This window comes from Caretta caretta, chromosome 2, assembly GCF_965140235.1.
Source record: "Caretta caretta isolate rCarCar2 chromosome 2, rCarCar1.hap1, whole genome shotgun sequence".
In the NCBI taxonomy this organism is placed as follows: Eukaryota; Metazoa; Chordata; order Testudines; family Cheloniidae; genus Caretta; species Caretta caretta.
The window spans coordinates 82,989,869-83,012,538 of NC_134207.1; the positions used below are offsets into that span (position 1 = coordinate 82,989,869).

At 38.6% G+C, this 22,670-nt stretch overlaps 1 protein-coding gene across 3 annotated transcripts in view; it reads right to left on the bottom strand.

Annotated features, from left to right (window-relative positions):
* Positions 1-22,670, bottom strand: part of MIB1 (MIB E3 ubiquitin protein ligase 1) — a 98,094-nt gene that overhangs the window by 69,702 nt on the left and 5,722 nt on the right. For all 3 annotated transcript variants that reach the window (XR_007355283.2, XM_048840447.2, XM_048840448.2), the window contains exons 3-9: positions 18,244-18,373; positions 15,709-15,813; positions 10,265-10,331; positions 9,208-9,412; positions 6,823-7,006; positions 2,966-3,110; positions 469-602 (exon numbers count right to left, since the gene is read on the bottom strand). Coding sequence is in view for 2 of the 3 variants with exons in the window: in XM_048840447.2 (XP_048696404.1) it covers positions 469-602; positions 2,966-3,110; positions 6,823-7,006; positions 9,208-9,412; positions 10,265-10,331; positions 15,709-15,813; positions 18,244-18,373 (970 nt within the window). In the remaining variant the exon portion in view is untranslated. The remainder of the gene's footprint in view (positions 1-468; positions 603-2,965; positions 3,111-6,822; positions 7,007-9,207; positions 9,413-10,264; positions 10,332-15,708; positions 15,814-18,243; positions 18,374-22,670) is intronic.

Here is a 22,670-nt window from a genome sequence, read left to right on the forward strand (position 1 = left end):
TAAGTGTTTTGACTATAGGAAGGAGGAAGAAGCTTCTTCACTGTCCTGCAAGAACATCAGGAAGAACAAGCTAGCAGCTCGATTGGCTCAGCAGTCTAGGGAAGTGCCTGATGAGGATGGTTCTCCCTACCCCACAAAGCCACTCAGGAGATAAGAGAAGTTAAGGACAGCCACCATTTACGACTACTCAATTCTCTACTTCAACCCTACTTAGAGTAGCTTGAAGGCTGCTCTAATTCATGCCAGGTGGCATATGGCACAAAAAAATATGTTCACTGTGGATGGCTGCAACACAGTGGTTTCTAGCCCCTTCCCTACCTCCAGAGGCTATGGAGCAGAGGGACAGGAACCAGCTATGCCAGCTCTCTGTACACGGGGGATTCATCCATGCAAGGGGAATCCCTAGCAGAGGATTTGGGATTTCTTGCGTTTCCTGTGCGTTAGAAATCACACACAAAAGACACTCACATCCACATCCGGTCTCTTTAGCAAATCTTCCACTTTAGCTACATCTCCATTAGCAGCAGCTTTAACAAGTTCTTCATTGAGGTCCCCAGATTCTTGTGTTTCGAACAGTTTCTTCAAAAGTTGAGACAATCTCTCTACAGATATCAAACAAAGCATGTAAGATCACAACTCCAAACAGAGAACAACAAATTTGGCTGTTTTTCCTATCTGAAGAGACTTACACAAGTAGCTGTTCAATTTATGACTTAGTATAGCACTTCAGCACTACAAAGCTCTAACTCACTGACATCAGTTTCTCATCAGTTCAGAAACTTCAAATTTACTCAAAGATGATCAGTTTCACTCTACAGTTAGGATTCCTGTCTGATTGGCTTTGACAACACAAATAGATGGGACTAGGACTTAGAGGAAAAATGTTAATGATTTACAGGCCGGTGTATTGGATTTCTGCTTTTTTAGAGGAAGTTAACTAAAAATACAGACTTTCCTCCAGGGCTTTACGCACAAAGTGACATGCCAGCTGTACAGTTCATCTTACAGCTACCGCAGCCCTACTGGACAGGCCCAACGAAGAAAATAACACAACACTACTAGCTGTCACCTTCAGCCCCCAACTAAAACCTCTCCAGCACACCATCAAAGATCTACGACCTATCCTGAAAAACGATCCCTCACTCTCACAGATCTTGGGAGACAGACCAGTCCTCGCTTACAGACAGCCCCCCAACCTGAAGCAAATACTCACCAGCAACCACACACCACGCAACAAAAACACTAACCCAGGAACCTATCCTTGCAACAAAGCCCATTGCCAACTCTGTCCGCATATTTATTCAAGTGACACTATCATAGGACCTAATCACATTAGCCATGCCGTCAGGGGCTCGTTCACCTGCACATCTACCACTGTGATATATGCCATCATGTGCCAGCAATGCCCCTCTGCCATGTACACTGGCCAAACCGGACAGTCTCTATGCAAAAGAATAAATAGACACAAATCTGACATCAGGAATCATAACATTCAAAAACCAGTAGGAGAAGACTTCAACCTCTCTGGCCACTCAGTAAAAGACTTAAGGGTGGCAATTTTACAACAGAAAAGCTTCAAAAACAGACTCCAACGAGAAACTGCTGAGCTTGAATTAATATGCAAACTAGATACCAGTAACTTGGGTCTGAATAGAGAGTGGGAGTGGCTGGGTCATTACACATATTGAATCTATTTCCCATGTTAACTATCCTCACACCTTCTTGTCAACTGTCTAAATGGGCCATCTTGATTATCACTTCAAAAGTTTTTTTGTCCTGATAATAGCTCATCTTAATTAATTAGCCTCTTACAGTTTGTATGGCAACTTCCACCTTCCCTCTGTGTGTGTGTGTATATATATATATATATCCGCTTACTATATGTTCCATTCTATGCATCCAATGAAGTGGGCTGTAACCCCCGAAAGCTTATGCTCTAATAAATCTGTTAGTCTCTAAGGTGCCACAAGTACTCCTGTTCTTTTTGCAGCCCTACTGTATCTCTCGCAGGAAATTTTTATGTATTAGGGGAACTGAACTTAGCATTCATCTATAGGAGACAATGGGAGAAAGTATGAGAACTACCCAGAATGTTTTTGAGGCATCAAAGCCAAATATGGCTAGGAGAGGAGACTCAAGGCATGCCCAAAGCAGAAAGCACAGGTTTAATAATAAAGAAGTTTCTCAGAAGTCCATCTCGAAATAAAGAACAGTATGGAGAAGATAGATTGGGTACTTCTATTCTTCCTGCCTCATAATGAAGGTTAAAATTTTGTCACTGTTATTTTTAGTAAAAGTAATGGACAGGTCATGGACAATAAACAAAAATTCACAGAAGCCCGTGACCTGGCTGTGACTTTTACTTTAAAAAAAAGGGGGGGGCACCCCTAACTGTGAGGGAAGGGGGACTAACAGCTCCAGAACACCCACTGCCCCAGGGCACCAGGCTGAAGACGAAGCAGAAAATGTCATGGAGGTCTCTGAAAGTCACGGAATCCATTTTACATCTTTACCTCACTCCCACCTATCATCTCTTGATTGTAAGCTTTCGGAGCAGACACTATTATATATTTTTGCAGTGCTTAGCACAATAGGACTCCAATCCTGACTCAGGGCCGTTAGGCACTATTTCTTTGTATTCTGATAAACAGTGCTTTAGATTTTTAGCTAATAGAGGTGAAGATTACTTTTTTGAGAAGTGGATTATCCCACATCTGCCTACTACAAGGTTTCTTGTACTTTCCTCTAAAGCAAGATACTGGACTAGATGGACAACAGGTACAATCCAGCATGGAAATTCTTTTGCAATAGGAGTATTCCCCAGCCCTCAGTAGGAACTACTTTCCTGGAGATTATTATTCTTGCTTCATATAGGCGCCATACCAATATTTATCATCAATTTTTTTTAAGTTTACACAATTTTATTTATCAAAACCACACATTCCTAAATAGTACACAAACTTACCACCAGATGCATTGCTTATAGCCGATCCTGCTGATGCTACCTTTGAGACAGCTGCTGGATTGTATGTCCAAGAGGTTCCACAAACCTCTACCTTTAAGTCACTGTCTGAATAAATCTGCTGGACACGGCCAACTTTACCTAAAGTCTATATTAAGGAAAAGGAAGAGACCAAGTAAAGATATTTAGATGTTAACATATTACAGCATATGGGCAGTTTTATAAAGTAAAAGGGTTTCTGAAACCCCACTTTAACATCAGTAACATCTTCACCTTAATTCTAACAGGCTGAGTTATAGGCTAGACGGATTGTTAAACTGAGTCTACGCTGCCAAGTGGGGCTTTCCACAGAATCATACTAGCTCAATTTACCTAATTCAACTGAAAAAAGTACATTTTTTTCCTTGTCTAGACAAGTCCTAAATGTCACCCCAACTCCAATAATTTGAAGGTTTAACCATTTCCAAGTGTAATTAAAAATACCATAGCAACATATAGGGCCAGCCCACATTTTGGTACCTGAGGCGAGGAGCTCAAATGACACCCCCATGCCCCCCTCACTTGGGCCAAAACTCTGAAAGGTCTCAATTCTGCCTTCTTCCTGTTCTACTCCTCTCATGGTACTGCTTTGCTGCCTACCCCAATAAAGGAGAACTAACAACTTAAAATGCCTTCTTCAAAAATTTTAAGTAACACTTAACTTTCAAAAGCCTGAACAGCAAATGTAACTTTTCTTGTCTGCATAGTAAACACTGGCATTTTTATCTGTTTGAATAATCAAAGTGGTCCTTCCCGTGCCTTCTTGGTTGCAAAGATTTGAACTGCTTCCTGAAGGTCCACAGTCTGGGCCAGCTCATGCTCTGTTGAGATGGCTGCAAGGCCGACCAGCCTCTTCTGTGTCATTGTGGAGCGTAGATATGTTTTTATTAACTTCAGCTTGAAGAAGCTGCGTTCTCCACTGGCAACGGTTACAGGAAGTGTTAGAATTATACGAAAAGCAACAAAAGCATTTGGAAAGAGGGTGGTCATCTTATTTGTGAAAATATATTCCAGAACAGCCTTTAGAGTTGATCCTGCTGAAATCTATCTTGAAAAGGCTTTCAGTTCATCACCTAAATCACTCACATCAATATCGCGCATGTCATCTATCATGTGTCAACACTGTCTAGTGCCCTGCATTGCTGGTGTAGGTCTTCTTCAGATACAGTGAGGAGTTTTGGAATATCATACAACATCCCAAATATACTGCTGTGTTCCTTGAGCTTCATGAAACGTTCTTCAACTGACTGTATTGCACAATCTAGCACCTGGTTAAAGAATTTAACTTTGAATTGTTGTTTCGGGTCTCTTATGGGATTATCCCACGCCTCATAATCAAAATGTCGTCTTCTTCGGTGACTCTTGTATTCTTGAATGGGTGGGAAAATAGCTTCAGTGTCAAGTTCCTCTACCAACTTCTGTGCACTCTTCAGAACATTTTGAAATCCCTCAACTGACCGGTAAGACTGTAGGTATGACTTTGCTTTGTCCAGTTGTTCCATTGCTCCAGATATATCAAGGTCAACACCTTGGAGTCTCTTGCTTACAACATTTATTTCAAATAGTACGTCATGCCACAACACTAAGCCACACAGAAATTTGAAGTTATGCATGTTTCTGGTGATTCCATTTCTCTCTGCCACTGTTCTCCCACAACAGTTCCTGTCATAGCATTAGCCTCCATAATGGCAACTATGGCATCATCTATCTTCCCAATTTGGTGTTTGATAGGCTTTATCGCCTCCACTCAACTTTCCCATTGTGTGGCACTCAGTGGTTTCAGTGTCAGAGAGGATGTTCCCAGATGTTGCTTCAAAATTTGCCATCAATGAGTTGAGGCAGAGAAAAATACACAGTTGATTTGAACTACATTAAAAAATTCAGCAGCCTCGCTAGAGGCTGATGCTGCATCACTGACCACCAACTTCAATGAATGAGAACTGCCTGGGACAAAAAAAAAAACTTGCAGGTTTAACTCTCAGATCCGTTTCTGCACTCCTCTGTTCTTTCCTCTCATGTTGGCACCATTATCGTAGCCCTGAGCTCTCATGTCAGCTATCGCAATTCCTGTATCTTCCAACTTTTTAAGAAGCACATTTGATGATACTATGCGAGCTGGTATGACAATGTCAATAAATTCTAGAAAATGTCCCTGCAATGGTGACTGTCAGAGAGCATTTTCACTAGGTTTTGTTGCTGTTACAAAAGGCACCATTAAAATCATTTGTTCCGTATGGCTGATGTCAGGCGTGCAGTCCAGAATAACAGAGTAATATCTTGCTGACTTCAGATCTGCCACAATCTTCAGTTCAACTTTTGTTGCCAGTAACTGTATGATGTCATTTTGAATTGTTTTTCCAAGGTAGTGGTGTGTCTACATTTCTTGGGTGGTGACTCTTCTTAGATGCTCCTGGAGTACAGCATCAAACCTCAGCCATCAGCTCCACAATTTTAAGGATGTTTGGCACATACAGCTGATCTGAAGTCCCACGCAGTGCTAGGTTTGGGGTAGCAAGCATGCTCACAATGGCAATGAGCCTTTTCAGAACATTTTGCTAGTAAAGAGACTCTGATGCAATCTTCTCTTGATGCTGATCATCTATGGTGGCCTTTAACCTTAGTCTCATTTCAAGCTCTTTCCACCTATGGAATGCTCTCTGGTGATTTGCTGCCTTCTCACGGCATGCCAGATTTCTAGCCAGATTTTTCCAGTCCTTTGTTCCTGTAGAACCCAATGTGGCTGGAACATTAGACTGGAAGAGTTTGCAACAAAAACAATATGCAACATTCTGGGTTTTTGAGTACATAAGCCATGGCCTCTCCACATTGTCACCATTGGGGATTTCACACCAGTAATGTGTTGCATGGAAACTTCTATTTTCATTGTCTTTGGGGAACACAAAGTCCCTCAGGCTACTGCTCAAGTGGGTCCACAGTCCTGGATCATCCAGACTTAAGGAACTAAACTCAGCAACAGCTGTTTCTTGCGCCTCCACCACACTCTTCTCTGATCTACACTTTTCTTCAGGAATGTGTATGGTTACATCCATTTGAGATGGAGATATGGATGTTGCAGTAGCTGCCAGGTGACCTGCACTCTGACTAACTGGAAGATCAGGCATCTCCTCACATCCTCACTGGCGCCAGAAGACTCACCGTGAACATTTGTGTTTATGTATCTCAGGAGAGCTCCTTCCTGCTTAGATAGAAAAGTTTCCTTTACTTTCTTTTTCTGAATGCTGCCCCAGAGGGGCGTTTTCTTCTTTCACTCATGACTGCTGTTCTGTGCCAGCTATAGGGTCTCTCAACATTCAACTGAAGGGGACAAATACGCAGGCTGGTAACAGGGCCTGAGCAAGGGAAGATATCAGCCTCTTAAGGGCCTAACTGGCTCCTACTACTTCAGTTGACTGCCTTTTCTCCTCAAGTGGGTTTAGGGAAAGAGCAAGAAACAGGACGCTCCCTGAGAAGCTAGTGTTAATCAGTCCAGGCTCCTGGGGGTACTAGAGACGTACAGAGGAGGAGGAGCCTCTTATCTCTCCCTGCAGCTCCTGCTGCTTTCTGTTATTCCCTCTCACCTTTTCTCCTGCCTGCCTGTTATATCTCTTGTGCCCTCCTTCCTCCAGCACAGCACTCCACCTTCTCTCTGCATCTACAGCAGAGAGAATACATATGCACCAGCAGCAGACAAAATTTTCTACACTCTGGGCCCTAGCGGCACCCCACCCAAACCCAGTCTGGCACCTGAGGCGGCCGCCTCAGTTCACCTCATGGTAAGGCCAGCCCTGCCAACATACCATTGTATGTACACACATACTTACAGGGAGCATTGCTTCAGCCCATTCTCCATGACCTCTCTGAAGAAGCTTGATTCGTTCTAAATCATAACAAACTTGAACGAGGTCACCCACTTGAAACTGTGAGGTACCTCCTTCTGCACCTTGAGCAGCATCTCCACTTCGGACAACATTGGCTTTGGTGAGAACAGCTGGATTAAATGTCCACCTAGAAAATAATATATTTCAAATTAATGATCTTTTCTTTTTTAATATAAAAAGTGGGGGCTATATTTTAAAAGGTTACTTGTTGCCTTAAATTGTGCTTTTGTGCCCAGAAATTTTTGTGATTGGACACTATGGCTTAGCTGCTTTTAATCCCTTCCACTTAGTTTACCAGCTGGTGGTTGCAAGGATAATCTTCTGAGAGGTGCACCTGAAGCAGTCAGAACATTCCCATGGTTGGTTCTTGCAGCCTAAGGGAAAAAGCTGCCAGCCATAAAATGGCAGCTGTGTTGTGACTGTGTTTTGGTTTGTTTGTTTGGGGAGGGGGGTGTGTGGACTTATTACCTAGGGCAGGGATTAGTGGCCTGAGAGTCTGGCATTCCTCTCAAAATACAGGATAACTGATAAGGATGGATTGCTCTGGCAAGAATTGATAGGGAAAGGAGAGGGCTTGGAATCTAAATACAGGGTTTTCTTCTTTCCTCAGAGACGGGGATGGACAGATAGAAATATGCTATTTCAACCAGATGTACGGCCTGCAGCCCGACATTTGGTTATTTTGATTTGTACCATGCAATGTATTGGTTTGTGTGCACTTAGTTCGTGTTATGCTAGTTTACATTCACTTAAAAAAGCAGCACATGACTAAGACAAACATGTGCGTCCAGAGCTATTTTTCTGCAGCTGGTCCATGTGTGTCTAGTACCACAACCCCAGAAAACCAAAAGCAGATTTTGTAATCAAACTGTTGCTTAAAAGGTTACTATGGTAGGAAATGCATTTGTTCTCAATTAAGTGCCTAACACTTTTGAGCACTATACAATTCTCTTTCCATTCACTTTTGTTTTAGAAATATGGAGGTTTCTTATTTTGGAGAAATATAAAGATTATAAATATATACGTTTGTGTAAGAAACCTCTATATTTCAATGAACAAGTTACAGGTTGGCTTTTAATATCATCACACAAAGTATATTGTCTAAAAAATCATGAGACTGGAGGATTTACACCATTTCTCCCTTCAACTAAATGGTTTGCTGAAAGACGGCTGCCTAAAAGTTGAGAAAACTTATTAAAAACAAAACCCAAATAACTAGCTATTGTAACTTAATGTAACTACACAAACATATTCAGGTTGAGAAAAGTAAGTGATCACTTTCAGCTACGCATGTTTTTCCTTATGCTTTTTACTACATTAACAAACTAGGAAGGCAATGCATGCTCACATAGCAGAAAAGCAATATCCTCTAGAGCTTAGGCATTCATGATCAGAACCACTTACGCCTCACTCTCCTTTGTAAAAGCAGCATCTTCAGAAAGCAAGAACCTGTTCAAACCCAAGAGGCGATAAAATTTGCAGCTTGGATTAACAATTTGGAAGAGAAACAAGGATAGGAAGTACAACACTGAGTAGATGGGCTCTGCTGTGAAATCTCATAACAATAAATTTAAGCATCTCGGAGTATATTTATTCTGCAAGGCTATTTATCTTTACTGTTTTGTTCCAAACATAAAACTAAGTATACTTTTATAGTATAGATCTGTTGAAATTACTGGGAGTCTTAATTTGTTCTCCAGTGGTCACATTTGGCAATACATATTATATATGAAACAAGGGATTGTCTGCCTTCATGCTGGACATAACTATCACATTAGCCTCTACTGTATGGTAGTACACTAGTTCTCAAAAAATGCTCCCTAAGGACACAGCCAAAAGAAATAAACACTACTGAGAGCTATATGCAATCATGTTTTCATGGTTAGTGCATGGAGCTGTGAAATATTCATATTGTGAAATTTTTGGAAGTAACCATTTTAATTACTTAGAGAATTAATAACTTTAATAAATACAATTATCTGACAGACAACATACATTAAAATAAAACTCAAAGGGACATTTTAGAAAAAAAGACCTCATATCATAAACACCATGAATATTTAACTGAAGGCAGGTTAAAGGTGAGAAAATTGCAAATAATCTCTTTCCCATCAAAACCTCTCACACATGCTATAAAGATTATCATCATTGGGATGTGGCAGATGGGAACCCCTTATTACACAAGCCAGGAAGAAGACAGAAACTCTTATTTGGATGGTGGGATGTCGTGAGAACCAAAGAAGGGTAAAAAAAAAAATTTTCAAGCCCTGCAACTTGTGAAGTTAAAGGAAGTCTGTCATAGGAAAGGTTTGAGAATATGTAACAAACCTGTTGCCGCTTGGATACTGTACTACTATGTCATGATCTTCATCAATGCCACAAACTGTGCCAGTGGTGGTTAAGGTCTCAAACATGCCATCGGTCCATCCCCCATGACCATGCTGCAAAGACTGTACAATTTCTAAATCAAGGTCAATGTTTACCAGATCACCAATCTGCAGCCCACCAGGATTCCTGTTACCATTTTGCTCACCTGAAATTGAATGAAAAACAAGAACACGAAATATACAAATCAACATCGGTAAGTGCAATAAAGGTAACTTCAAGAAGATATCTAACACCTGCCAAGTGCCCAGTTTTAAAGATCTGCTGCTTGGCACATTCCCTTCCCTCTTAAGTCAAGGTTTACATATGTTGTCTACTATATATACTAAGGAACTTCTGCACCAAACCTCACTAGACCTTATCTTTTAACTCACCTACACCTCAAAAACCAAACTACTCAAAAACAAAACTGCAGCTACTTTTGTAATAAAGACAACCATATACCACCACGCAGCTTAGATACTAGAGTGGTGAGTTCAATGTATAGAATATGTATAGAACCTATATAGAATAGCTCACAACCTATGTAACAAAATAAGCCAGTACGACTAATTATAGATATTTAGTTAGAAACTTGAATGCTGATGACTTCATGTTTACAGATCTGCAATACTGCATTAAAATGATGTTTAAACCATTCTACAAAACTGTGCAATTATCTTTCGCTATTAAGAGAAACATGTAAAAGCTGAGCACATGTAAGCCAGAAACATTAACTAGACAGCCAACTTTAACAACTTACCAGCTACATATTTGGTATACTGTTTGACAAACATATCTACAGACAGTTGAAACATATCAGTTAAGATACCAGTTATCATTGCAGCATTTAACCATGGTAATGCACAGAAATGCCACCATTCAAATCTCAATTATTTGTGCATCCCACTAAGGAACGTTGATTAACTTTGGTTCAGTTCTCAAACTTAAATACTGACTTGGGACACTGAAATGTTTCTGTTTACTTAAAACTATCTATTTCTTTCCTTCTCCAACTCACCTAGCACAGGACAATGGTCCCTGTAGAAAGAGCCTCCTTTGGCATCCTGAACACATTTCAGGTCAGACTAAAGAAAGATATTTAGACAATTTTAGTTTTAACAGAGTGAACTTGCAGGTTGACATAAATCTGTGAAATCAGAACAGAAATACACTGAAATATTAGAGGTTGAAAAGCTCATGCATACAAAAATAAATGCATTACGCCAATTCCGAATGCAAAGAAAATTTCAAATATTTTCCAAAATTGTAACCCATCTATTTCTACTACCTATTCCTTTAAGGTAGGGCTGGGCATTGATAGGATTTGATAAATGTTACCAGTATTATCAAATGCTTTAAATTTAAGGCTCAAATTAACGCTTTTAGGATCTAATAAACTACAATGACCAAGAAACCTCATATTCATAATTGCTATTAGAATTGCACAGAGACGCTTTAAACTGTTTCACATTACCTTTCTTTAAAAAAAAAAAAAAAAAAAAAAAGGCAATCAATACAAGCAGAGGAAGAACACAAAATTAACACTACAGAATTCACGAATGTCTGAATACCATACTGGACATGATAGCCTTGCCTGTGCAGCATCAGCTTGGGTAAGGATGTGTCAGTGTTGCCATTATAAAGCCTATACATTTTTTGTTTAAGATGTTTATGACATTCATTTTAACTTATTATAGAGTCAAACCTGACTTCTAACTTCTGGGCCCTGGAGAATATCAGAAAAAGCAGAATAAAAGGGTATTTTGGTTGCTTTCAGAATTCTGTGTTTAACTAAAATCAGATTTTTTTTCTTTAAAAAGTTCTACTGGCTATTTCTCCAAAAGGGCCTCTTCCATAACATGAAAAAAATTAAATGTGAAGAACAGCTACTGTATAAACCCAATTAAAAGTTCTCATAATTTCCCCTTCATTTAGCTTCTGCATATCCCCTAATCCAAATTGCTGCCATCTGGTGTTACTCTTTATGGAACACAATTCCCATCAGGCAAAGGTCATTCTATGTTTATGGGGATGGGAAGAGAAAACTGATTGGGCAATGCAATTCAGACTATAGTAATGGGAGAAAGACAACAAAAGAACAGGTGGTGGAAGATATATAAGCTAAACGTGCTTTCATAAAGGCTGTATCTCATTCTCCCGCTTCCCCAGGCCTCTTGCAATGAGACTATTCTCTAGCAAGAGAGATGAACTGAAATCCATTCATGCCTCTCCTGATCCTTAAGTTAGTGACAAATATAATGCTTACAACCCTTTAAACACACAATACCACCTCCTAGCCACTACTATCTCTAGGCGCTAGAAACAGTATGATTTGAATCCTTCTCTCGAATAAATTCTTAGCTTCCTAAAGCTATATGCCACTATTTAATAATGATACTATATATACATCCACGAGAACAGATGCCAGTATAAGCATATATTCATTTTTAAAACTGCACCAAATTTTGTACTCCTACAGCTCCTCTGATACAATGGTCAGTACAGAATATCTGTACTACAGAGTCCACAAAAAGATTTGATTTCAAGATTTCATGCACTTTACTAGGATTTTATATGGTAAATATATACATATAATAGTCTGTTTTATACACTTGCGTTCACTGCACACTACAGTGCGTAACTTGGTCAGTATTTTAGAGAATCTGGTATTGTACTTGCAGAAGCAAGCCAGCTTTCCAATATGTATGGCTTATTCTTGGATAGATAACCTTTAATATATATGTATTCTAAGTAAGCAAAATTTCAGATTGTATCAGACTACAGCAATTCTCTCAATGTTCTGTCAACATAACAAGGAATATTCAAGTCAAAACCAATAGAACGATCATCTTCCCTCTTCTTTATATTATGCTTAACCAATGCTGTTCAAAATTCCACTCCTCCTTTCGCTCAAGGATTTTTCCTGATTACCAGGATAATAAAAATATTGATACTTCGTGCACCAAAGGACAGGTAGTAGATTTTTTTTTCTTGAAGTAGTAACTAACAATTTTCTACCACTGATTTAAAGGGCAGCCTATTAAAACTAATTCTATTTTTAACTTAATCCTAAAAGACACACAACTTGAATGAAGCAGTAACAATGGTCAACCCACCAGTACCTCACTATAGTTGTTCATGCCACGGAATCATGCCAAAACTTAGTACTGACACTAAACTTTAGAAAGATGGCTATTTAAAAACAAGAAATGAGGCTGATCACCCCATGTCAAAAATGACAGCAGAAACAAGTGTTCAGAGATAACTGTCAAAAATAATTAGAATCAATAAGTGTCTGCTGTATCAGGAAAGACTGAAAATATTGGGACTGTTTAGAGAAAAGATGGAGGTACACCAAGTAATGAATGATATGGAGAAGGTGTATCAGACACTCCACGCTACCCTCTTCTCTCTCTACAAGAACAAGGAGCTTTTCAATGAAACTGAAAGACAGCGAATTTAAAACAGGTAAAAGGAAATATATTTACCAGAATGCATAATTAATACATAGAATTCATTGCCACTTGATGTTGAAGCCAAGAGTTTAGCAGGTTTCAAAAAAAAGGATTTATATGGCAAAAGAAGCCAAGAACATTAGATAGGATTAAAAACCCGTATGCTTCAGGCAGTATGCCAACCGCAACTGTTAAGATGAAAACACCCCTATGAAAAGTTTCCATAATTGTCCACTGCATGGTTTCTTGCAACTCCCTCTTAAAGGATCAGGTTTGATCAGTGCCAGGGACAAGTTACTGGAGTGGACAGGCCACTGGACTGATCCATGAAGCGGTTTCCTCTACTATAGTGTACTACCCTAATTCTGTGCATGAAATTCTCCAGCAATGTCCTAGATGTAATGACAGATTTCTCTTATTCAAAAAATTAACTGTGTCAAAAAGCTTTGTTTTTAATCCTCTTAGAGAATTCTGATCTACTACTTTAAGGTAACCCACAATGTGTCTGGATGAACAGGCCTCAAATGGCAGTCAGGAAGAGAAAAAGTACAAAATAATGCCCAAAGGAAAACAAGGGCAATGGATCCTTTCAGTTTCCTTCACCCTCTCAGCACTGTAACTATTCAAATCTTGCTGGCAAATACCCCACACAGAGATAACTTACAGAGAACTCTGACATTAATGGATGTTAAACCTAAGTTATTTCTTCCAAACTCTCCACAGTTAAGGGGAAGGCCCTTCGTAATGAAAAGAAAGAAAAGGGGGAAGCTAGAACGAACACTGAAGAAATGCAAACAATCTTTAAAGTTATTTAGCAAAGGAAATTTGGTAGCTGAGTGAATAAGTGAATTCCCAAGGCATAAGATCTATTTTAGAAATGTGTAGGTTTAAAGCACCCTATAGCGGTAACATGTTTGTAACATGTTACAGGCTCTAATTTGCTTTTGGATCCAAACAAAATGTTTAAAATCTTTTAGCAACCATGGTCAGTTAACCACATTTCACCTCTGCCAGTGAGCTAAGATGGCAGATGGCTGTGTTCCTTTAACCAGCACCATATTGTCTGAGTGCAGGCCTTCTTCCCCCCAGTTGCATGCAGCAGAGTCCACCACACTGTGCTGCACCCAGTGCTGTTAATGCTTTTCTGAACACATCCTTTTAGCAGTCGATCACTTCCCTAGGCACCATCGGATAACTGCCCTAATTATCCCAAAATTAACATATAAATATGCAAAAACAACAGGAGGACTAGCGGCACCTTAGAGACTAACCAATTTATTTGAGCATAAACTTTCGTGAGCTACAGAATTCAGAATGCATCCGATGAAGTGAGCTGTAGCTCATGAAAGCTGATGCTCAAATAAATTGGTTAGTCTCTAAGGTGCCACAAGTACTCCTTTTCTTTTTGCGAATACAGACTAATACGGCTGCTACTCTGAAACCTATCATATAAATATGGTGTAGCTGGTAGGTGTGGATACACAAAGGTGGCTGTGATGGCAGCACTAAACCATATTTCTTGGTATCTTAAGTGATCATGTCCACTTTCTGGTCACAAAATTATAATTAAAACTTGTAACACGGACAGTGCCCGTTTGCTGCAGACAATGTTGAAGCCTCAGTTCTGTTTCCATCCACAATTATGTCTGATAAACACAAACACTTTGAAACAAATAGTAAGTTACTGAAGAAACTGATTTACAGCAAGTTTTAAATGTAGTGTCAAAAATAAACTGTCAATATGGAAAATTAAAGCACATTTGATATAAAAATGCCAATGCACAGGTTTTTTTTAATCAAAGCTTCTTTGTAAAAATGGGTTACTATTCTTTATTAAATGGCTGATCAAACATCTCTGGTTTGTATAAGATAGTATCTATCAAAGAGGCTTCCACGTACTAAACCATTCTATTTATGGTTGGGTTATTAAGAGCTCTAATATCCATTTAGCCGATATTCTACGAATATTGATAATTCCCCCAATTATAAATATTCCCCTTTGAGATTATGAACCTGTTCAGTCAAGTAAGAGGTATAATCAGATTAAAATCAGATGGAGAAGTAACAAAGTGCTATATTTTGATTTTGTCCTAAATTAAACTAGACTTTATCCTGGAAGTGCTGATATGGTGCAAAATTTACTATTTTTACAAAAGCTGCTTTGTCATCCTGTTAAATGTAATTCTTGTTGCAGGAATATGATAGGACATTCTAATATAAGTTAGTATATCTCCTCTCTGCAATATATAACCAAGAAAAAAAATTAACAGAAATGATGCAATGATAATGCTCATTAATATGTCTCAGCAGTTGACAATCAAGTAAACTTTGTTGGCTCACACTAGGGTAAGAGCACATAAAAAGGAAACAAAGATATCAACAGAAGTCTCATGACCAAACCTGACCCACTTTTTGTGGTCTTGTTATACTCTAAAAGTTGTAAAATCAAAATGAGAAACTTCATGCTAAAGTCTGAAACACAATAACTCCAAAGTAGGAAAAAAATACTCAAACTATCTGAAAATGTTTTGAGTGTTCTTCACAGTGAAAATTAAATGACAACTGAAAGACTTGCAGTGTTCTAGTCTCGACATTTGGCATTGCGGAGATTTTCAAAAAACAAGTTCTGAGGCATTAAAGAAAAAGTCAGGGCCTTTTAAGGAAGTTTATAAATAAATATTTCTATTTTTTACCAATTCTAATTGAAGTAAAACATTAATGCTAGGAGGCAAATTGCATTTGCAAATGTAAATATCTGTTATATTCAGGCAGAAGCTAGCTCTAAAGTTTAAATGATTTGCACCGATGTTTAATAAAGTCTCAGATCAGACTTCCTTCCTAATGCATATTCATGATCCATCCAGCTGTATTCACAATAAACTGATTAACAGCATGCAAACAGACAGAAGGATATCACAAAAGGAGAATAAAAGCACAGCATAAGCTATTCTTACTACCCTCTCCCCCCCTCCAAGTATTTTACCCTTTGTGTTGCTTTACTCCTTACCATGCCCTCAAAGCCAACTCTATAAAGATTTTTAGCGCCATTGTCCCATAAAACATATGCTGCACTGTGTGGGCTTGATGCACTCCAGTCCTGGATTTCAGTTACCTATTGAATTTAAAAATAGATAAATGTGTTACAAGAGTTTAGCAACATATTTTGAACTTTAAACTTCCTCTACCACTTCTACCTATAGTTAAAAGCATGATATAGCAGGGTTTACTTAAGCTTTTTTTTTTTAAAACCAGAACTCCAGGTCCCCCAACTCCATTTTATCATTTTCTACCAAAACCAACGTTCATACACCTTAATTAATGCTATCCCTAGGAAATAAACATCCAGATTGCCAGTTCCATAAGATACATATTTTTCAAGTAAACTGGTTTAAAAATGGTAGAGAAGTACAAAATGAAATTTACTGGTTTACAACGCTTTTACAAGTCCTTTGTAGTTGTTACTAGAAAAAACACAACTCACTGAAAATACCAAAAATGGCAACAACTTATTCTCAGCACTTGTTTTTGTTTTAAGCTACTTTGGTTACATCAGGCTGGTGGCCTGCAGGTAGCAGTCTGTATTATATGACCCAATTTTAATTCTAATCCCAGTCTTTAAATACTAGGACAGAAGGGGAGTGAAAGATGAAAAGATTGGGTCTTTGTATTTTTTCTTTGCATTTCTGAAATACTGATGCCATGTAACAAATGCAACCCTGAAGAGGCATCCATAACACACAAGCATCTTTTTGAATGTATTGTCTTCATTGTCTTTCTCCTAACACTTATCCAAACGCCTCTCTCACTATTTGCTGTCTCCCTCTTTTCTTAGACCCCATCCTGAAAATATTTGTTCCTTTGCTTTTCTTTAAGCATGAAAATAGTCCCACTAGTTAAAGTTAAGTGAACAAGTGTTTGCAGGAGAAGGACCTAAAGTGTGTGAGCTCTTCAGAGCAGTAATGCCACCTTTGCTTTGTAACATGCCATAGTCATATATGGTGTTATGTAATTAAGCCACTCATCTCCAGATGCGTTACCATGGCTACAACACCCATAATTACTACCACTGGAAAAAGAAGAAATATTTCTATTTTTCAGGTTTCATGGGGAAAATGACTATTCAATATTTAATTAAGTTCCCATTTATTGCTTGTAACTTCCTCTGTGTAGATCTTTCATATATCAATGATTTATTTTAAATCGTTTTAAAAAATAGGAAAATGTAATGGGAAAAAACACAAAAATTGTCAGGGAGATCTAGTCTGAAGGTGCAGTATCTGAAACTCCTTTTAACTTATGTTTTAAAAATTGGATTTCAAGTTTGTTGTTTCCCTTTAGTAATCACCAGATCCCCAAATAGCTAATTCCAGATTGTATATAGATTTTTCATAATACAAGAATACACAGTAACTATGCTTGCACAGCAAAATATTTTATTTAAATTATGTTTAGACAGCAAAATAAATTTGATTCAATGCATCATTTCACTAAAATAATAAAAGTTACTCATTTTCTATAATCTCTCTTATGTATGTTAAAGAAATTGTATTATGCCTTACTTCCCGTCTAAAATCCACATTTATATCAAGTTCTTCTGGGCATATAATTAATTCTCCTGCATATTTTCTACGGTTTCTGTTTCCTAGAGCCATGATTTGTCAATTAACAGAACTGCATCTGATTTTATATTAAGTTCTAACATGCTGAAGAGGTCTTTATTCCAAGACATCAGGCTAGCACATAAAACTATTTCATGAACAAGTCAGTAATGTAGTACCTCCAACTAAAGAACTTCCAGAATTGTCTAAACTCCAAAAAAGCCAAAATCTAATAAAACTGGAAGATCCCCCAAAACAACAGATTACAAAGTAGAAACCTGTTAAGTAAGCACTTAAATTTTAAAATAACCTGCTGAGCCAGTGATATACAGAACAACTTGGTTTGTCTGATAGCAGTGAAGAGAAAGCAAAATTCCTTGTTGTAAAGGCTCATTGAGTGGGTATGTCTGAGAATGTTAGTTTTTACATGAACTCCTGAATGATCCTAAAGCTCACCCAGAATCTTTATTTTTATGAACATTCCAAAAACAGGGAATTCAGGTAATCTGCAAGTCTCATATTTTCAATTTTGATCATTTAAGCTCAAGACTACATTCTATAAGAGTGGTTCTCAAACTTTTGTACCGGTGACCCCTTCACACAGCAAGCCTCTAAGTGTGACACCCTCCCCCGCCATAAATTAAAACACTTTTAAAAAATATTTAACACCATTATAAATGCTGGAGGTGAAGTGGGATTTGGAATGGAGGCTGCAGCTCACAACCTCCCATGTAATAACTTCAGAACCCCCTCAGGGATCATGACCCCCAGTTTGAAAACGCCTGTTCTATAATAACTTACAGCAGTATAAGTGGTACCCCTTTAAAACAAATGCTTTAATGGTAAACAACATTAAGTTTCAGAAGTTTACAGCAATGTAATCTAAACAGCTGTTACCCATAAGTAATATGTGATGTATTTTCTTAAGCCATTTTCATTTTTACCTTCCCCCTACGTCCATTGCCACCATCTTGATCTTCCCATTGCCAATCAACTCCTCGTACCACCCTGGCACCTGCAAAGATTCCTCTTGCTGTAATTTTCTTTGATTTACGACGAGACTCTAACAGCACCCTAAAGTTAAAAATTAAATGACACGTTAATAAAAGCAACTCACAAGAGGTCCTGAAATGGAGCATTTAACCAACACTTAACATTACTGAACATTAAAAGATCCTTCAAAATGAAAAGAACTAGGAAATGCAGGGTTGAGTGAGTAAGTTCATCTTTATGAGAAAGCTCAGCACATTGTATTGAAAATTCAGCATTCTGAAAAATCACATGGTGAAAAGCTCTTCTTTCCATTTCTAAATTTTACTTTTTTGCCATTAATATTTTAAGTAATATTAAGATTATTGGTTTGTATCTCCAGGGTTCCTGGTAGCATCATATTGCCAAAACACTAAAATGTATTAACACCTACATATGGGTATTATCAGAATTGTTAAAGTCAGTAAAGCAGAATGCAAACTCATTTATAAACAATGTATTTTTTCCCGTCAGGGCCAGCTCTAAGCAAATTTCAACATCTACGTAAATCTATATTTTCCCCTAATTCTGTATCCTCTTTATTCTGATAGTTATTGTGACACCCTGGCACCCCCCATATTCATCATTGTCATATAATTATGGTATGTTTTGTACAAAGTATGCGTTATGAGGTATCATTCTAAAAGTCTTGATCTGTTGAATGTTAATATCCTGTTGGATTGTATGTGCTATCGTATGTGAAGTTATGAAGTTTTGCTACGTGTCTGTTAAAGATGTTGTGAAGTTGGAAGCACCCACAACAAGCCTTTCAGGTACCACAATGAAGAAGCTAGACAATGCTAATAGCACATCAACAAAGACAATGGCCACGGAAAAGGCTTGCCCTCACCAGGGGATGCTTCAGACAGCCTCTGGATAATGGCTGCCATGACTCATCAAGCATGCACGGGCATGTGACCAGACCACATGATTACTGAACTCCATTTTGATACATGTATTTTTCCAAAAACTGGGCTGGGAACTTGGCTTGGAACAAAAAGGGTTCCCGCTATATGGAAGAAACTATAAAAGGAGGAAGTGACATCACCAAGAGGTCTCACTCCCTCTACAACTCAACACCTGGACACACCTACTTTGATCTGTCTGCGGTCACTTACAATCACTCAAAAGCTATATTTCTGTAGTTAATAAATCTATTTTATATTTTTTTTTTTACCTAAAACAGCGTGGGGTGAGTGAAGTGTTTGGGGAAAAATCTCAGCTCAGTTAACAAAGGCTTTGTGCTTATTCCTCTCCACATCGATGGAAGGGACGGACTGGGTAATAACTCTCATATACTGGTCACGTTCTTGACCAGGGCAGGACAATATAGCTCTGGCATCCTAGGCTGGGGATATTTTGGCTGAAGCCTCTCTATTGTTAGTTCACGCATTCATATACACAGTTGGGTGTGGCCCCTGCCTGTGGATGATGGTGTGAGTGCAAGCTTGGAAGGCTTTGCACCTTGTCACAACATCAGAGTGTGAGGAGGGAACCCAGACTGGTAAAACAGAGGGCTCAGTTGTACTCCAGTTCCAGATGGCACCCCGGGTGGCAGGACCCATCACAGTTATATTTTGGTATCAGGCTATTATTCCCCCTTGCTTTCATATTGGAGGTCATTTGACAATTTTTTTTCCTTCCTATTGCACATTTTGGAATCTTTCACTCAATATTTCAACTCGTCTTCCATCACTCTTATTTGTCTGTAGTGCACTTCTCAAAATCTCGTCTCCAGCCCACCCTCAATTTTCTGCAGAATGTAAGTTATATGTCCCCAGTGGATCTGCCTGAACAGGGTACTTCCTTGACTGCAAGTGGAGGTAGGTGTTGGATCATATTAAAGAAGTTCTGTATTAAAATCACAAATGAGTTCAATTCCCCATAGTTTAAATTCCAGGGTATCACTAATTAAGAGGTCTCTTGGTTTTTGGTACTGTTTCTCTCCCTCTATGTGTGAAAATTGCAAGCTGCTAATTGTGTTAGTACATTCTAAGACAGAGTCTGTTCTCAAAGCAATTCACACAGAGAGAGACTCAAAGCAATACTCTAACAACAGAAACAGCACCCAGAGACTCCCCACCCTTTTGTTGTATTAACAATTGTGATTAAAATAGAGATAGAGGATGTATGTGGATGGATGCTTGGTGTGGATAATAACTGAATGATCAGGGAGGTGCCAGCCTAAGAATCCAGTGTCCATCGGCTGAAGAAGGCGTCAAGTGGAAATAACCACCCAACAGCCTCAAGAATGAGAGAACCAAAGAACAAGATGACATCTAGCAGCACGGAGCCGTCAGGAATGTCTCATCTGCTGATTGATTCAGCAACAGCATGATGAAGCAATTCCCATAGACTGGCATAGGAAGAAATTCCTATAAAAATGGACTCTAGAAAGTGAGAACTTTGGGGTCTGATTCTACAAACCAACTTCCAGGAGCATCAGATTAGCATCTGACAAGGCCCTGCTCCCTCCTCATGTCCAGGCCACCTGGCCAGTGGCTTGGCCTGAGCAACTCTAAGGCTGGTAACTATGATAACAACCTTGCAGAACGTGTGCGTGTGTAAATATGAGATTGAATGGAATGTTATAACAATAACTAACTGCTTACTATGATTCTTTCTGTATTCACAATGAATGTGGTATTTTGCCTTTTCACCTTTAATAAGATCCTGCTGGTTTTTAATTTATTGGTATAACATAGGGACAGACGTGAACAGGTAAAATTAAAATTTTCTCTGAAGAGTCACTATTCTGAATGCCCATACTCCCCTACTCTGTTCCCTAAAAGTCACGATGGCACGAAGTCCGAGATTTTTGGCAGACAAAGCATATCTTTAATCTAAGCAGAACTGTAGATTTCTCCTCTCCACCCCCACTGCCCCGCAACCATTTTAGGAAGAGAATAAAATTCTTCTGCCGAATTTATCACAGTCAGCAGATGAGGAGCCACAGAAGGAATAAGCTGCTATTGCAAACTATGCAAACAGCAGATCAAGTGATTAGTGATTTCTTCTACTTTTTCTGTCCAGCGAATGAATGAGAGTGACGGACTCCATAAAGAGATGTTTTGTTTGGAACAGGATTTTAGCCTTCTGTCAAAAAATTTTTAAAATGTCTACAAAACTGAGAGATTTATCAATGGTAGATTTGACATCATGCAGTTCATTATACTATTCTGGACTCATGAATTAAATTGGCTGAGCTCTCAGCTTACCTTCACCCACTAATGGAATATCTCTAAACACTTACCCCTTTCGAACCTTCCCCCAAATTCCACGGCAAAAAAAAGTTACATATTTTCAGTTTATTTTTCACAGCTAAAGTGGCTCCAACAGCAACAGGTTTCTTGAAGCTAACACATCCTTTCTGTGTATATGAGCGGCATCATCAAGGCAGAAGTCAAACTGGGCTACAGGAAGAAGCTAAGGGGATGAGCACTAAGAGCGCATAAGTATATGGTGAGCCTATGGATTGCTATCACTGCTTACCTCGGAAAACAAGACGAAAAGGGCATGTGCTGAAACAGACTAACTCATAGAAACATTTTGGCTACATCAAATACCTCTTTTTAAAAGGGACTGGAAAGTTCAACTATCAAGCAATATAAAAACAACAAGGAGTACTTGTGGCACCTTAGAGACTAACAAATTTATCTGGGCATAAGATTTCGTGGGCTAATAAATAAATAATAAATTTGTTAGTCTCTAATCTGCCACAGATACTCCTCGTTGTTTTTGCTGATACAGACTAACACAGCTACCACTCTGAAGTAATATAAAGAAGACCATTCTGCCTATCAGTGCAATGGGATTTTAAACAGAAGCAGATTTGAAAAAAAAATATTTGTATAGAAATCAATTTCTCTTCCAGGTCACTTTCTGTGTTCTATTAAATATTATTAAAGACCTGTGTTTGAAAAAGACATCTTCCCCTCCATGACCCAACTTATCCTTTATGCCTCATATTCCAGCGAAGTCATAATTCTGTTTCTAATTCAGCTATCCTGTTGACATTATGTATTTTGGTGCCTATATACTACAGTGGTACAAACATCAGAAATGCACAGATAGGTGAATTGTTAATAAAGCAATTACTTTTGGCATTTAAGTGGTCATGGTTAGGCTTCAAAGATAAGTGAACAGAAAAGTACACTGCGAACTCTACTGGACAGTTTGGAAGCTCAAATTTCATGTCTCTCCAAATGTATACCTGCTATGTGAAAGCTCAGGTACGAAAACACTATACTTAATGTGTATTTGTTTCAGAAAATATATGAAAAACAGTCTCAGTCTTTCACAGAAAGAATGACGACTTTTCATGGACATTACTTGTATATGA